The following is a 16,828-nucleotide window of genomic DNA, read 5'->3' on the forward strand; positions in this document are numbered from 1 at the left end:
CGGCCAATCTGGGGCTCCATACTGTTGATAAGAGCAGACCGTAGTAAAAAGTCTTCCCCTTTCCAGATTCTTTCTTGAGGATCACCTGGGATGGGTTTCGGAATTTCTCCTGTAAGATATCCGAATTTATGCCTACCTTCTAGAGCCATTCGAATTGACTAGGACCATGAGAAGTAATTCTCCCCATTCAGTTTTTCTCCAATCAAAACTCCTGCAGAATTGCCCACTGAACCAGTTAAGTAATTTGTATTGGGCAAAATAGATAACGAGTTTACTGGATTCTTTGGACCAGTAGACGGTTGGGAAGTTGTGCCAAGCATTGTATCTGAAATCTGCTGATGCAAAAAGGCCAACCGATGTCTCACATCATCGGAGTAATGAACCGAACTACAACCAGCTGGAAACCGAGTCGCCATGGTCGCCGGCGGGGCACTGGTAGCTGGCTGAGAGATTACTGATAAATGAGAAGGCCCCGGTCGGCTGCGCTGCTCAAGATGGTTGCCGGAAAAACCCTCATCCCTCTGGTCAAACAAACCGATAACAGAATCGGAGAGATTCTGCTCTCCTTGCTAGATAGAGTAACTCACCGGGCCTGTCGCGACTCCTTGGGTGTACACCGGCGGCGCAGTCGTGTTTCTGAAGAAGGTAGAATATCAAAAAAACGACGCTGCTTCGTCGATCAGAAAAACGGGTTCGACAGAAGACGAAACCCCATAATCGATGATCGAAAACTCAGATTGCCGAGGAGGAGCAATGATCGGAAGCTCGTCTGTCGCCTGCACATCGGAAACGCCTCTGTCCGTCGACGTTCTTGGGCTGTTCCTGATCGACGACTATGATCCCGTTGCAACCGGATGGTTTCTTGAAGAATTGGTTGCCTGCAATCGGACGGTGGAGATTAAGTCTGGTAGGGCAGCCTGAAAACACTCCTTAACCGCAACCCTAATAACGGTTTGCATATCAAAACTTGAAGATCCACTAGCGGAAGGCGATTGTGGTTGGTTTTCTTCCATAATGGTTAGAATTTCGTCCCTTTGCTCTGATACCATGATAAAAAAATAACAGAGGAGAAACACAATATTTACGTGGAGACCCTAGACCAGGGAGAAAAACCACAGTACAGATCTTTTCTTTTATTATTATAAAACTAATACACTGAATACATGAGAATAGGGTGAATAAATAGACTTGTAGAGAACCCTAGGGTTAGAGGCAATTACAAAAATACCCCTAGAGTAAAAACCCTATTTTCAATAGTTACACATAGTGAAAGAAATGGACGATGAATGTATGGTGGTGAACATAGAGATGAAGATGAATATGATAATGATATTAAAAGATAAAGCGTTTGTTATAGATAGATGAATGAAATATCAGAAATGAATAACAGTTGATGAACAGAAAGTGAGAACAAATAAGGAAAGCGTGTCAATGTCTTGACACAGATCCCGATCGGAGTTGTTTTGCTTGTTGATGTGTAGAAGGAGTGAGGTGGAAAACTTCCTTCTCAGGATAGTTCCTCAGGTAGAAATGATCCTTGCACACAGTTTCTCTTCGGGATTGTGAATGAATTTTTGGCTCCCGAGACTTACTTTCGGACTTGTCTCGTCTATCTCCCGGATTCTCTATGAATGTCTTTTCAGACCAGCTTGCTTTCTTTAGAGTTGATATAGCTATTTATAGACCTTGGCATCTCATTCGTCATTGGTTCCGCTCTGAAAAGTTACTTTTTCTGCCGAGGCTTGGTGGAAACGTCCGCTCTGCTCCATATTCAATTTGTCAGATCGTACAACAGAAAAGCTGTACAATTTCAGAAATCCTCACGAATGCATCGCTCTATTTATCCGCGGTCGATCGTCGCATGCGGTGCAAATGCGTTGCTCTTTTTTTTCCATGATGGATCGTCGCATACGGTGCGAATGCGTTGCTCCTTTTTGTCCTCGAGCGATCGTCGCATGCAGTGATACCTGTTTCCTGCAAAACAAAGACTTGGACATCCCTTTTTTCCATCTCAATGGGGTCAGCGAGTGTGCTTCCAACATTTTACAACTTTTGCATTTCTAAGTCAATTTCTATATGTTCGACGTAACTTTTTCCTTCTTTTTGCCGCATATTCTAAATAAGATGGTATATAATTTGTATTTCTACAAGTTATCATTGATCATGTAGCAAACTCTTGATCGTCAAGTAACGAGGCGTCGAGTATAAATGATCGTGTATATGCGATCGCGTAGCTTTTGACTATGCAATGAGCATGAAAGTCTACGCGATCGTGCAGCGTGCATCGAGTATCATACCATGCGATTGTGTAGCTATTGACTATGTGATGAGTAATGATAGTCTACACGATCGTGCAGCGAGCGTCGAGTATCGTATACTATACGATCATGTAGCTATTGACTATGTGATGAGCATGATAGTCTAACAATCGTTTAGTACGCAAGCCTTGCATCGAGTATCATATACCGCGCAATTGTCTACCCATCGAGTGCCTACGCGATCATGCAACCAACGCAACACGATCATGTAGCAAACTCTACATGATTGCATAGCATTAGCTATGCGATCATTTAGCAAATGCTACACGATCGTATAGAAAATTCTACACGAATGCATAGCAAAATCTAAATGATCGTTTAGCTCTAGCTCCACGATGTGGCCACCGTTTCATCTTCTCCATCGAAATGCACTGCAACCTTTCTTCTGAAGCTTCATGAATGACTCAAAACCAAATGAATACAGACTCAATTGCAAGTTTAATGCCCAAAAACGCAGAGGCCCTTACAAATTAACTTTGTAATTTAAACAGAAAGCCAAAAACAGAGATACTACCCTGAAACATCAATCAATAAACATCCACATACATTTAACAGTTAAACGCAATGTAGAAACTTAAGCCCACCAAAACTGTAAAATATTTCAATACAGAAATGGAATTTGGAATCAGAATGCAAACCTGGTTCATATACCAATTGAAGGAACTCGTTTTTAAATAGATCCATGAGCAGAAGCGGATCGTCCAAATTCCATATAGATTGAAAACACGAATTTACAGTAAACATACAAATTATGAATTTTAAGTAAAATTATAGCATGCTTTTTAAACAAGAAATAGGGTTTAAGAGATTATACCTTTGAAGAACATTTCTCGTAAAAACCCTCGAACTATCATGAACTCTACAAACAACAACAAAACTTGAAGACCCTTTGTAAGAAAATCACGAACCAAAATAGAAGACACGACCACTTGGAACCTTATGTATACTTGGGGTGAGAGTCTAGGAGTTGTGGGCTCTGACTATTTTGGTAAGGAAGGATTTTGAGTTTGGAGGAGGAAGAAGATATAGGAAGACACTATCACATAGAAAGCTTCTCAATTGTGTAGTCAATATGTCTATTGTATAGTCTCTATATATGTCGTATAGACAAATAAGGGAAAAATAGAAAAACATTTCTTTTATCCCATTTGCCACAAAAAACCACTTAACCACCTATTAAGGTGGTTGGAGAGAAAAAATGGATTATTATTCAAAATAATAATTAATATAAATAAATATGATAAACGACTTATCATATTATATTTATAATCTATAGTTTTAATATTGCATCATATACAATATAAACTATAATTTCTTTTCTCTATTGTATGACATTTAATATAAATCACATTTCTATTAAAATTAACAATTATTTGAATCTCATTCAAATATTTCTTTCCTTCAATTAAACTATATGTATCAAATACATTATAACAATATATCATATATAATTGAATTAATTTAATTATATCATATATAATTAAATTCCCTCTTATTAATTTGAACAATTCAAATTAACCCAAAAACTGATTCTCAATTAAATCCGGATTCGACCCCTGATGGCCTCGGCATTCCCCTACGTCCTGGTTATGTTATTCTCCCCCAACACGGGTCGTTCAATATGCTTTGTCCTCACTCACAAACATCCTAGAAAAATTCCCAAGAGGTCACCTAACATAAGATTGCTCCGAGCTAAGCACGCTTAACTTTGGAGTTCTTATGATTGAGCCAACGAAAAGGAAGGTACACCTTGTTGGTATAGGTAGTAACTTTTAATTCTTTTAAGCCTTTCTTAACCATACTTTCATATCCTCAGGATCCCTCTCATTCAGATGTGATATCGATTCATTCATGTACCCCTCCTGAACTCGGGTCGTTACAAATAGTGTCTCTGGCACTTGAACAAAGAGCTTTACCCTCTCGTTGGCCTGAGAGGGGTTTCTATTTATTGGTTGGACCATAAACAAATTGTTCATTAGAGGAGCACTGGTACTTAAGGAGTCAGAGAGAACCCAAGGGTAAAATGGTAATTTGATCTAGTTGGAGTTACAAACACTCGTGAAGGACTAACTTGCTGGTATTGGTCTATATCTGTGGACACAAAAATATATATGTAATGGGAAGAGTGCAATTGTGGGTCTTTAGTGGAGTGTACCCACAGTTAACGAATATTGATTAATTTGGTTAATGAGTTTAGCCAATTAATTTCATATCGTTAGAGCTTCTAATCTACAGGTCCAATAGGTCCCTCATTAGCTCACTAGAGGATACTTAAAAAGGATTGTTTGAATTGTTCAAATAAATTTGAGGAAACTATATATTAGTGAGATGAATATATAATTAATTATAGATATGATCTGTAATTAAATTAGAGAGTAATATTTGAATAAGATTCAAGTTAATTAATTCAAGTGAATTAGATTCACAAAGAATTAATTAGTAGAGAGGTTTTGCAAATATACGTGGGATGTATATGATAATTAAATGATACATTAAATTGAGTTTAATGTATAAGTAGTTTTTAATTATTGAGCAAATTAAATAAATGTTATTTAATTGGCTAATTGATTAAATAATCATTATTTAATTAAATAAATGTTATTTAATTAATTATAGAAAAGAAAAATATATTGGGAAATCTTCTCTATATAAAGACCTCCTCATGATTCTTTGGGAATGCACTGAATACACAATTCTCATTGCAGAGAAACTCTGACGATATACAACTCCCTAGTGTTATTGTGCAGAAATTTCTTTGAGCCTCTCTACTCTCCAAAACCTTATTCTCCTCTCTCTCCCAATAGTTGAATACTACCTATCCCTCTATTGGAATCCCGAAGAATAATGAGGTTACTCTTCGTGATCAAGACCATTTGGAGATCCGTTCATTGGAACATTGGAAAGGATTATTTGTGGTACTTGGGGAGTCTACTAAGGTAAAAATCGTTTTAATCCTTTCATCAATAGTATGCTAGTTTACGTGTTTATACATTTTGTTTAGATTAACGATTTTGTTTATTGTAATAATCCAATTGTGGAATGCAGGACATTCTAACACAACACTTCCGCTGTGGGATTTGATCCCTTCAAATATAACTTGTTTTCATCTCAAAATTACCCGTCGTCTTGGGGTATATTGTGCATAGAGGATGTTGGGTCAAGTCAAGGGAGGCTAAGTCCCTCAGAGTATGCTCCTAGGCCGCTGCCATCGTTGCCTCTTCCCCTTCAACGATCTCTTGTTCTTGAGTATCTTTTACATTGATTTGCATGTTTCATACGTTTTATTTCTTCACCTCTCTTTTGATTTTTCCCTTCTCTTTATTAATATCTGCGAGATTCAACAATCTAGATCTCCCAGAGGAATGGGTAATATACAAAAAAATAAAAAAGCAAACAACAAGAGACCATAAGCCTTTTATCATGCGAATTGAGTTTATGGTGCAAGTTTATTTACTTAATTAATCGCATTAAGCTCATAGATTGATTAGAACCTCAGATCAAATTGGTCAAATCTAACTTAACACATTTCCATTCCTTGGGTTTCGTTATCTTTTTGTTACTAATGACCCTAGAACACTAGAAGTCAACAAAAACTATAACTAAAACCTATTTGCTATTCAAATTAAGCATGTTTTTCATACGAACCCCGACATACATAACATACATATATGACTTATGCTTAAGACGACTAATTTGTCATATTAATCAAACATGAAATGAGATGGATTAAAGCAAGGAAAGGAAAATGAGAAGAAATCAGAAAATCACAAGAACATTCATCAAAATCTCATTAAGTCGTATAAAAGTGCCCAAAAAATCTCAAAATTGACATTTGGGACTTTAGTCGATCATTGAGTCTCGAATCTCGATGCCAAAATATTCAAATACAACTAAAAAATCTAAAGAAATCTCATGGGTTTTGTCCAAATTCTCCTCTTTAACCCTAGAATCGAAGATTATTATGTATAAAATCGGCGTAGTGCCATGGCACTCTAGGTCCCTTGTCGTAGCACTATGTTAGCGCCACAAGGTGCTACGACGCTCCATGCTGAGTGAGTGCACGTGTTGCTCCGTCAAAGTATGGAGCGTTACGATATAATAGGATAGCATTGTGGTGCTAGACCTCCGAGGGGCGTTTTTGTCTTTTCTTCCTTCTTTGAAGTCTGGTTGCTCTTTTAAGCAAATTGCTCCAAATTAATCTCGAATGGCCCATAACACTCTGAAATGCATGAATTGCTCAGATCCTACAAATATAGACATATAAACACATTAAACATCATAAATGATCAAGATTAAAAACACTAAGATAACTCATTTAAGAACTATCATCCACACTCATTCCTCAAACTAGAAGTCCACCTCTACACTTGAACTGATCATAGACATCACCGCCCATGACTCCCAAATACCCCAGCTTGCATTATTGACACATCAAACAAGTGGATTACTTCTCTAAGACACCTTTAACATTCACCTAATGTACCAAAGAAGACAAACCCTTATTAAAAAAGGGTTTGATTGGGCTGGATTAGATCTCAGATTGTATAATCTTTTTTCGTGGATTACATATATATTAATAAAAAGTTATATATTTCTCTTAGGTTGATGAATTTGTGATCCTTTAATATTTCTTTTAGGAATGTTTATCATTATTTAAAGTTCTATGGTTCTATGAGATTTTGGTTATCAGACATGTGTTGTAAATAAACATAAGTATTTTAAATTAATAAGAAAAATAAATAACTCAACAACCCAATCCAACTCAATCATGTACACCTCTAGTTAATTATCATCACACTCCAACCGCCATTCACAATCCACACATAAAGTCAATGACGTTCTCCATGCTTTGAAGCCTCAAAATCTCTTGCTTGTACCCCACAGTACACACATAATTTGGAAAATTGAGGTATTAAAATTAACTATTTCAACAACAAAACCCAAAAAACTGTCTTAAATGGCATAACTTTCACAATCACACTCCACTATCAACAACATGCATGAACCCGAACACCCCCACACAATTAACAAACCAAAAAGAAGGAAAGAAAGGGAGAAAAATCTAATGAAAAGTTGGGAGGGATTACAAAATCAAAGTAATGTATGGTATTATATCATTTGAATGAATACCCCCTTCAAAATAGAATCACATTTGAAGAAGCCATCATCCCTAAAGATACACTCACAAACATACAAATCACATATAATGAAATAGAAAAGAATACATAAGAATATGAATCACAAATTGAATCAAGAATAACAAATGAAAATCAAGCATATGTGTTTGGTTGTGTTTCTAAACAGGGAATGGTGCTGCCCAAGTTGAATCTTCAAATTGCTGAACCTTACCACTCCTCTTCAAACCCTCAACACTTCCATTTCCTTCAACATACATATAATACTTCAAACAAAACGCAAGAACCAGAACAATCCACTCCAAACAAAAGATCAATCCGCTCAATCCGCCGCCCAATTTCAGAATCACCGATCCGTCTTCCTCTCGAACATACGATTTCAACTCGCCAAGGAAATCGCTGGTCCTAGTGAAGACCAGTACCGTAACAGAGCCTTGGAAGATAGCTGTGAGGACGGTGAAAACCATATGGACGCCGAACCAGCGGCCAGTAGCGGCGGAGGCCATGGCGCAGCCAGAGACCGCACCGGCAATGGTGAAGGCGTGGAGGAAGATAATGAAGAAGCCGCAAACGGAGGGGACGAGGCGGAGGGAGAGAGTAAGGAAAATGCAGCTGGAGGCGGCGCCGAGGAGAATGTAGTTGCAGAGGAGGAAAAGCTTGTGGATGTTGTAGTGTGACCTAGAAATGGAGGTTGAAGACGAAGGTGAAAGACCCATTGGAGAAGAGGAGAGAGATTTGGGAGTGAGGGTATTTTGGGGAATTTTGAGGGATTTTTTTCTGGAGATGGATGAGATTGGGGATGAAGAAGAAGAAGGGGGAAATGGAAGTTTATAAGGATTTGAAGATTTTTGGGGCAACGGTCATTTTTCTTTTTTGGTTCATAATTGTCAATTGATGTGTTTTTTCTTTTTTTAATTTAAATTTTGAGGGACGTTAGATGGGAATGATTGGAATAAAATGAGGTTAACGGCTAGTTTCTATTTGTTTTTTTCTTGAAAGATGTGATTAATCTTTTTCACTTTTGAATTAATTTTTTCATTTTTGGTGCTCTTCTTGCTGCGATCTGATTTTCTGACTGATTTCAACCAAACGGCTAGTTGTATTATACATATAATATATATAAAAGCTGGTGTGTGTGACTGATTTTTATGGAATAAAATAAGAATATTAATTACGCGTAGTCTAATTATTATGCTCTCCTCCACTTTACTGCACAAATAAAAAGTTTAGATTTAAATATTACTTTTGATGTTTGTTTATTTTAATCATTATACTTTTAAAATATTCATTTTGATCTTTATGTTTTTAACTTTGGTTTATTTTGGTCCTTATATTTTTAAAATGTTCATTTTGATTCTTGTACTTTTAACTGTTATTCATTTTGGTCCTTGATGTTTCAAAAAGTAATCATTTTGATTCCTTAAGAATGAAGTAAAAATTGAAATGAAAGGACCAAAATGATTACTTTTTTAAAGTACAAGAACCAAAACGAACATTTTTTAAAGTATATAAACTAAAATGAACTAAAATTAAAAGTATAAGAATTAAAATGAACATTTTAAAATTATAGGGACCAAAATAAACAAATATTAAAAGTACAAGGACCAAAATAGTATTTTAAACAAAAAATTTAAAAAATAAAATTATCACGACATTTTATATTGAGTGTAGTTTGGGCGGTACAAAAAGTGGGTGCAAGTCTAACTGCACTCAAATTTTTTTTCTTCATAAAACAAATATAAATATTTGGGAAAAAAAATAATAATTAAAAAATACTATAAGATTTAAATTTTATTAAGAGAGGAAAGCACTTGAACAAGAAAATTTTAGGGAGAGAATCAATTTTTACTCATAAAATTTGTCAAGTTGTATAATTTTTATACACATAATATTTTAAGCCTTTATATCATCATTAATTTATTTTGGTTTTTATATTTTCAACTTTTATTTATTTTAGTCAAATATTTATGTTGGTCGATGTGTTGTTCAAAAGTGAGATTTTTTTTATATCCCTAGTTGAAAAATATAAATAATAAAATAATAATAAAACAACTTTTATACCCAATGAAAATCTCTTGATACAAATAATATATTTTAAGACACTTAGTGAACGAAATATCATATCACAACTTTGTAATGAAATAAAAATGAAAATGAAGGAATCAAAATAACCATTTTTTAAAAGTGTAGGGATTAATATGGATATTTTAAAATTGCAAAACAAAATGAACTAAATTTAAAAGTAGATCAAAATAAAACAAAATCAAAATTATATAGACTAAAATAATATTAAAATCATTATACTCTAAACTATTAATTTAATCAAATGGTACTTCAAAATTGTATAAATGTTGCAATCCTAACCATGAAGTTGGAAAGGCACCATCAGTTTTGGCATAGGATAAGTTTTCCTTTCAAAATTTGTTTTGAAAAAATATTTTTATATACTTTCAAATAATTAAAAATTTAGTACAAAATTGATTGGATTTCAAGGAAAAAAAAAAAGACATTTGAGCTAATCTTCTGTTAAATTTTGTGGGTTTTGATAAAGTTATTCAACATATAATTTGTACATTAATCAAACTTATGGTATATCTATTCGTTCAAATTTTCTTAAACTTCTATTAAGAAAACACGAGCAGAACCATTTGAGGTATTTTTCAAATCACAAAGACTCGCAATTCAAAATTTGTTTTATCTTTTATGAATTCATTTGGTCAAATGAATTCAACGAATATTTTTGTTTGCAAATTCTTTTTTTAAACTTATTATTAGATTATGGTGATCTAAATAGTAGAAATTCTTAAAACAACATTTTAAAATTGGTTAAGAGGTCAAAGCTTCAACTTGTGGTAGTCACCTACATAAGAATTAATTTCCTACGAGTTTCTTTGACACCCAAATATTGTAGGGTCAGATGGGTTGTCTCTAGGGTTGACAAAAATCCCCGCGGGTACTCACCCTCATCGGGGTGAGGAATCCCCGGTTTGACCAGGGATGGGGGCAAATCGGGGACCATATCCCACCCCGTCCCTGACCCCGATCCCGCCCCGAATATATATATATATATATATAAAACTACCGTTTTAATTTTTTTTTTAATTTTTTATAATATAATTAACTTTAACTTTTTATTAAATTTTAAAATAAAGAAGTGTTAAAATATTTTTTATTATTAAATTAAATAAATAAAAATAATAATAATACTAACTTGTTACCTAAAAAGTGTACCATTTCAATAGAAATACAAAAACTTAGCGATTTTAAATAAAAAAATTAAAAAGAAAAACTAATGGGTGGGAAATTTTTTCCGGGATTCCTTGATCCCAACCCCGACTCCTCAAAACAAGGAATGAGGCAGAGACGGAGATTAAAAATCCCCACGGAGATAGGGATGGGGAGTACATCTCGGTTCCACCCCGCCTCGTTGCCAACCCTAATTGTCTCCTGAGATTAGTCGAGGTGCATGTAAGTTGGCTCGGATACTCACAGATATAAAAAAAATTGTATATATATTTTGATTTTAAAATTCCAAAATATAGAATTACATAAAAAAAAAAAAAAAAACTGATAACAAAGGTAGTATTTGATAATATAAACTCATTTCATTGTTTTGAATTTAAATATGAATGATATAATATGTCATAAATTATATGATAATATAAAATAATAACTATACAAAATTTTTAACCAAAAACAATTTCATAAATCATGGAATAATAGTATATTTACCTGACAATTACAAATAATTTTATATTTATGAATATAGATCAAATACGTCTTAAACACTTATTTATATTGAGTTCCAGTTTTTAAATTGCTAGCATATATATATGAAATACAAATTTGTTTTCATTATGTTCATGTATTTGAATTTTCTTTTCCAATCACTAATTAAACACATTAAATATGTTAGACTTTTTTTGATATCTATAATTTCTAAGATAAAAAAATATTATTAGAGACTAAAACATATATATTTTTTAATTTGCAAGAACAAATAACGTTAAATGTTTGAGATTCTCCTCATCATTGAGCCATTTGGTTCTCTACATTCCAATCCCAAACTCGATTAAGGTTTAAGGGTGTGTTTGATTTAATTTTTCAAGTATTTAATTTTGAAAATAAGTCATTTTTTAAAATACAAATATTGTAGAAGTACCTCTATTTCTCCGGAAAAAAATACAAATTTTCATACCCCACTTATGGTAGTTTTTTGAAAAATGCATTTTGTTTCTCCTAATACAACATTTTGCATTCTTCATTCTATCTTCCATTTTCAATGTTTTTCCCATCATATTTATCTTGCTTGACAAGTACTTTTATGCATATTAGATGAAAAACAAAATCACCCTCTAAACTAAACAAGAAACATCAAAGTAGAAATGACTATCAGTGATAGATAAAAAGAAAAAGTGCCATTAGGATTTTGTGCCAAAATTTATAGTTGGTTTGGTGATTACAACAGACGAGAGAACTTACTGGCATTCTATTTTGTGTACGACAAAAATAAAACCTGAGCCAATACCGACCCTTTTCTTCTACAGAAATAAGGAGCTGGAAGTGACATAGTTGTTGCATCTACCAAACACTGCAGCAACAAGATCTACATATTTTCCTTCAACAATTAGGATTTTGAAGTGATACCTAAAGATGAAAACGCATCAGATTTGTAGTCGAACGTCGTCAGAAAGGCCTCAGTCGAGTCAAGTAGTTTAACACCTTCCTTTGAGACTGTTGCCCCTACACTTGTATTTCTCGGCCGAAGATCCAGCTAAATGGGACTCTTCGTGCTTGTTTGGCTCTGCTTTGAGCCCTCTCTTCCAGCCTTCTAATCCTTGGAGGCAATCCGCACACAAAATCTTGTGCTTTGCGTCCCTCGCCTGAGAGACCTGTCAAATTCTCTATTTTCCATCTACTGACGAGGAACTCCAGAATGTCAGCGTAGTCTCTAGCAGTGTAAACTCCGAGCCGCTGAGCAACAGATGAGAAGTGCTCAAAAAGATCGTTGTCTTGGCCGTCGTACATCAAATGGGCAGGCATTGAGATTTTTTTCTTCATCATGTCAGCTAAAGCCATAACTGTGCCATCAGGGTCGACCTCAAAAAGCTTCTCAACGATCTTGGTGTATGCAGTCTCATGGCGCTTTTCATCAGATGCAATTATACCACATATCTGTGCCAGCTTAAAATCACCATGCTCCTTGGCTAGCCTAGCAGTGTTCCCATGGGAGATGAAAGTTGCCCTCTCTTGAAATGAGGTGTAGATGAAACCAAGATATGGATTGTTTTCTGTTTTGGGATCCTAAAAGGCACAAAGACAAACCATGGGTTAAATTTGAATCTAAAAAAGGAAAAGAATAAATGCAAAACATTTTATAATAAACTATGGTCACAGACAAATACTAACTGTTGGAAAACAAAAGTACACAAAAGGTCTCATTGTATACAAGCTGAAAATATGACAATAAACTATTTCTAGCATTCAGATAGCAGAAAAGGACATTATGTAGAAACAGCAAGTTTCACAACTCACCATTCAGTTCATTTAAGATCAAAAAATAATGTTTGATCAAATCTGAAACTGTAAAACCATTAAAAGAGATCGACGAACACAATTCAATGACCTAGCGTACTAACAAAGTTCTAATGGTTTAAACTCAGAATTCTAGCGGTCCACAAATTTGTAAAAGACTTGGGTGCCATTTGAGAATGTTTTGAAAAAGTGCTCTCTGCTTTTTAAGATGCACCTTCAATGTTTAGTCGACGTTTTTGAAGTTATTTTTCCCTAGTTTTTCCTAGTAAATTGTCTCGGATGACCTATAGTACTTATGAGTTGAATCGTGAGTTCAAGTGCACACAAATCTTTACTTTTTCCAGGTCACAATAAAATTGTTCAAAGAAACCAAAACAAAAAGTTATTACCATTCCTGATCCAATAAGGTACTGGATGGTCTTTTCAATCTGCTTCATATCGACTCGTCCTGACAAATAAAGGTACTTATTCAGAAGGTCACCATGTCTATTCTCTTCGGCAGTCCATGCCCTCGTCCATATTGCCCACGAGGTCAGGCTTGCACCAGTCTCATCACGAACACCATCGAGGGTGTTCAGCATTGTCTGGTAAGTTGGAAGCGCTTCTTCAGTGATCATGTCCCCAACCAACACCACAAAATAGTCATCAGGAATATCCTTCGATCTCTCCCTTATTTCCTTGACTTGGTCATAGAAACCATCGGATTCCGGGTCTGGGAGATAATCTTGAGGTTGCCAACAACTTTCAACAGGTTTTAGGTGAACCAAGATGTTCTTCTCTGCCCAATCTTCCAATGATTTGAAGATCTCCATCTTTTGAGGTGGCATGGAATGAGTCACTTGGACATGTACTTCCCTGGGAGGGAAATATGGCTTCTTTGGTCCCTCTGTCGATCTGAAAAATAGAATAAACAACGGTGATATGTCGGTCTCAGCTGTACGATTCAAAATTTCAATTTACAAGATCAACAAATTATTAAGAACAGTTAGAAAAGAAGAGGGTCATCAAAACTCAAGTCTCCGAGTAAAGTTTTACAAGCACTTCCACTCAAGAAATTACAAGCTAATCCTGAATGGGCCAACTCTGCTAGCTACCAAATTGAATAGAAATGTAGTATGAAGAAGCCAATAGTTAGTAGAGAGCAACTATAGCCTATAGGACATGGCTTAAGCCACAAAGACAAACATAACATGACACGACCATATAAAAGAAATAACAGGAAAACAAGAAACTATTTAAATAATTGGTTGCGAGTCGTGATTATATATCCAACTAGTTTTGTATAATGTTTTAAAAGGGCCTCAAATGCCCAGTTCTAGTTTGGGAGAATAAAACACAAATCAGAAATATGCAAAGTAGAACTTTGAGATCAGGCAACATTTTAGATGCACTAGTTTAGAGAAAGGGTATAACCACAATAAACATTACAACACAATATCCATAAAACAACTATAAATGCACCATATGACCATAATAATCAGAGTTTTCCATATTTTTCCTTCCTCTAAATAAGGACTCAACTACAAGTGGTAAACGTGTATAGGTCCACTGGCAGTGGCAGATCAACAAAACCGACCAAAACATCAGTGTTTTGATAAAAGTCCAAGATCCAGCTACCAAATAACAAGACTACAAGCTTATGTTTGCTTAAGTCAGAAAATATTCAAAAGGAAAACAAGCCACACGCTGAATGATTAAGCTCTTGCAAACGGTTCTCAATTTTTGAAAAAAAAAAATTATATTTTCCTAATTTATCAGCTCTTTATTCTAGGAACGATTTAAAAAGGTAATTTTAGAAAAAAAAAACTATTCTATTTCCAAAATGGTTGTTCCGAAAATAGTAAAATAAGCCAACTTATTGGTCCAGTGATAGATATTGATAGCCTAATAGAGTGTTTATCACTATCTATCATGGATAGATAATGACGTTTTGCCAGTTTGCCATTTAAAATAATTACCCTTTTCAAAATTGGGCTAAAAAGTCAAAAAAGATATAAAATGATAAAATCAAGGAAAGAATAAAAGCATATTGCATTAGTGTTAATATATGTGGCTGCGTGATTTTCAAAGAAAACATATATTTTAAGCAAACAATAAATCAAAATTCTTCTAAAAGTAATTATTGGTGGTGACATCCCTCCACAATTCCACACGTCATGAATGAGCAAAATATAATTTTCAATAATTTTTTATTAAGGGACCAAGTTTTAAATGGAACTGAAAATTTTAACTTCTGGAGAAATAATTGACAAATGCAAACGTAATTAAAGGACCCAAAATAATTTAACTTTCTATAAACACAACATGGACCACCAATAAAATTATATATAGATAGATATATAAGAAACGTGACAGTGCTATCAACATGACCTAACTTCAGGACCCAAAATAAATAATTAAATAAATAAAAGCGAGGAATTTTTTTTTTTTTTTTTTTTTTTTTTAAAAAAACAAACAAAACAAAAGACTGAGATACCGTCTGGAAAGAATCGAACAAAAAAGGGAAAAAGAATCAATACTGTTGCAAGATCATTTAATAAACATTGTAACAATGGCAATTAACAAATAAATAAATTAGAAAATTACGAGAGAAAAAAAAATGATCATTCTCGAGATTTCTTGCAATTACTAGAACAGAAACAGATACAACAACAATCCATGAAAAATGGCTAAACTCCCTAAACCCAAAAGAAAGAAAAACCCAAATCCTATCACTATGCAACTTGATTTTCGAATTCAGAGACAGGCGGAGATTCCTAAGAACGCAATAACATGAACAGAAAAAAGTCATTCCAGATTAAAAACAGTAAAGAATCAGATTGATAAAGGGGAAATGTTAGATACTGACGTGGAGAGAGAGTGGAGAGTGGAGGCCATGAGAAGAGTGGGAGATCTGCGATGGCGATGGTGGTTGAAAGGGAGATTGTGAGATGAGAGGTTCAGTGGGGGATTGAGCTTGAGAGCAGCCATTAGCGATGAAGAAAGCTGAGGGATCGGCGAAAGAGAGAAATAAGAAGAAGAAAGACTGGCGGAGAAAGAAAAGAGGGAAAATGGAAGGGAAAGAGAAGAAGCACAAAAAGTGAGGGACAGGGGGCTTTCTATTTCTAATTTCTATACGTATATTTGGTCAAACTACGAATGCCGCTAGAAACGCCAAATCTTTAACTCCAAACTCCCATACCGTCTCTTATATCAGCTGTCACAATATGATTTGACAGTTTCAAATTAATCTACGTCAAATAATTATTATAATCATAATATTAATATCAAATTAAATATAGTTCAATTAATATTCGAATACGTAGAAATTAAGAGATTCGTGATTCAAATTCCATTAATCTCTAAATGTACTAAAAGAATTTTATTGACATGTCAATATTTTCATCGATATTTTTACTTTTTCATAAATTCTATATCGACCTGAAGTGTGAATTGATATTTACATTATGTCGTAGAAAAATCCTTCAAACATAAAATATACACAGCAAAATGTCATTATTACAAACATAATATAATATAAAAAGTTTATTTACTAATTTAAATTTATTTTTAATTTATTTTGTTCATTTTTTTTAATTTTTCCAAAAATATCAATCGAAATCGAGATTTTATTGATATTTTCATCGAAATTTTTGTAAAATTAAGATTTCGATATTTTCGTGATAATCAATATTTTAAACCTATAACTTGATTACATTGTAATAATTTTATCGAATAGTTTGTCATTAATTCAACTATTTCCACCGCTAAATTAGATTTTCAATTTCTTTTTCTGTAATCATAATATTTTTGTATGTTCATATATGGAAGATATGGTTGGATCAACATTATTATCCTTCT

General features: G+C 34.1%; 2 protein-coding genes across 2 annotated transcripts; both read right to left on the reverse strand.

Annotated features, from left to right (window-relative positions):
- Positions 1-7,401: 7,401 nt before the first annotated feature.
- LOC120080148 (uncharacterized) lies at positions 7,402-8,265 on the reverse strand. Its single transcript, XM_039034715.2, has one exon. It carries the CDS (start codon positions 8,167-8,169, stop codon positions 7,615-7,617), a length of 555 nt encoding a protein of 184 aa, XP_038890643.1. The 5' UTR covers positions 8,170-8,265; the 3' UTR covers positions 7,402-7,614.
- Positions 8,266-11,852: 3,587 nt separating this feature from the next.
- Positions 11,853-16,151, reverse strand: LOC120080229 (stearoyl-[acyl-carrier-protein] 9-desaturase, chloroplastic-like). The gene is made up of 3 exons (XM_039034809.2): positions 15,837-16,151; positions 13,378-13,882; positions 11,853-12,757 (listed from the first exon to the last, which is right to left on the reverse strand). The coding sequence occupies exons 1-3, from the start codon at positions 15,956-15,958 to the stop codon at positions 12,197-12,199; spliced, it is 1,188 nt and encodes a 395-aa protein (XP_038890737.1). The 5' UTR covers positions 15,959-16,151; the 3' UTR covers positions 11,853-12,196.
- Positions 16,152-16,828: the final 677 nt, after the last annotated feature.

This window comes from Benincasa hispida, chromosome 6 (genome assembly GCF_027475165.1).
Source record: "Benincasa hispida cultivar pf3 chromosome 6, pf3_genome.v1.1, whole genome shotgun sequence".
Lineage (NCBI taxonomy): Eukaryota > Viridiplantae > Streptophyta > Magnoliopsida > Cucurbitales > Cucurbitaceae > Benincasa > Benincasa hispida.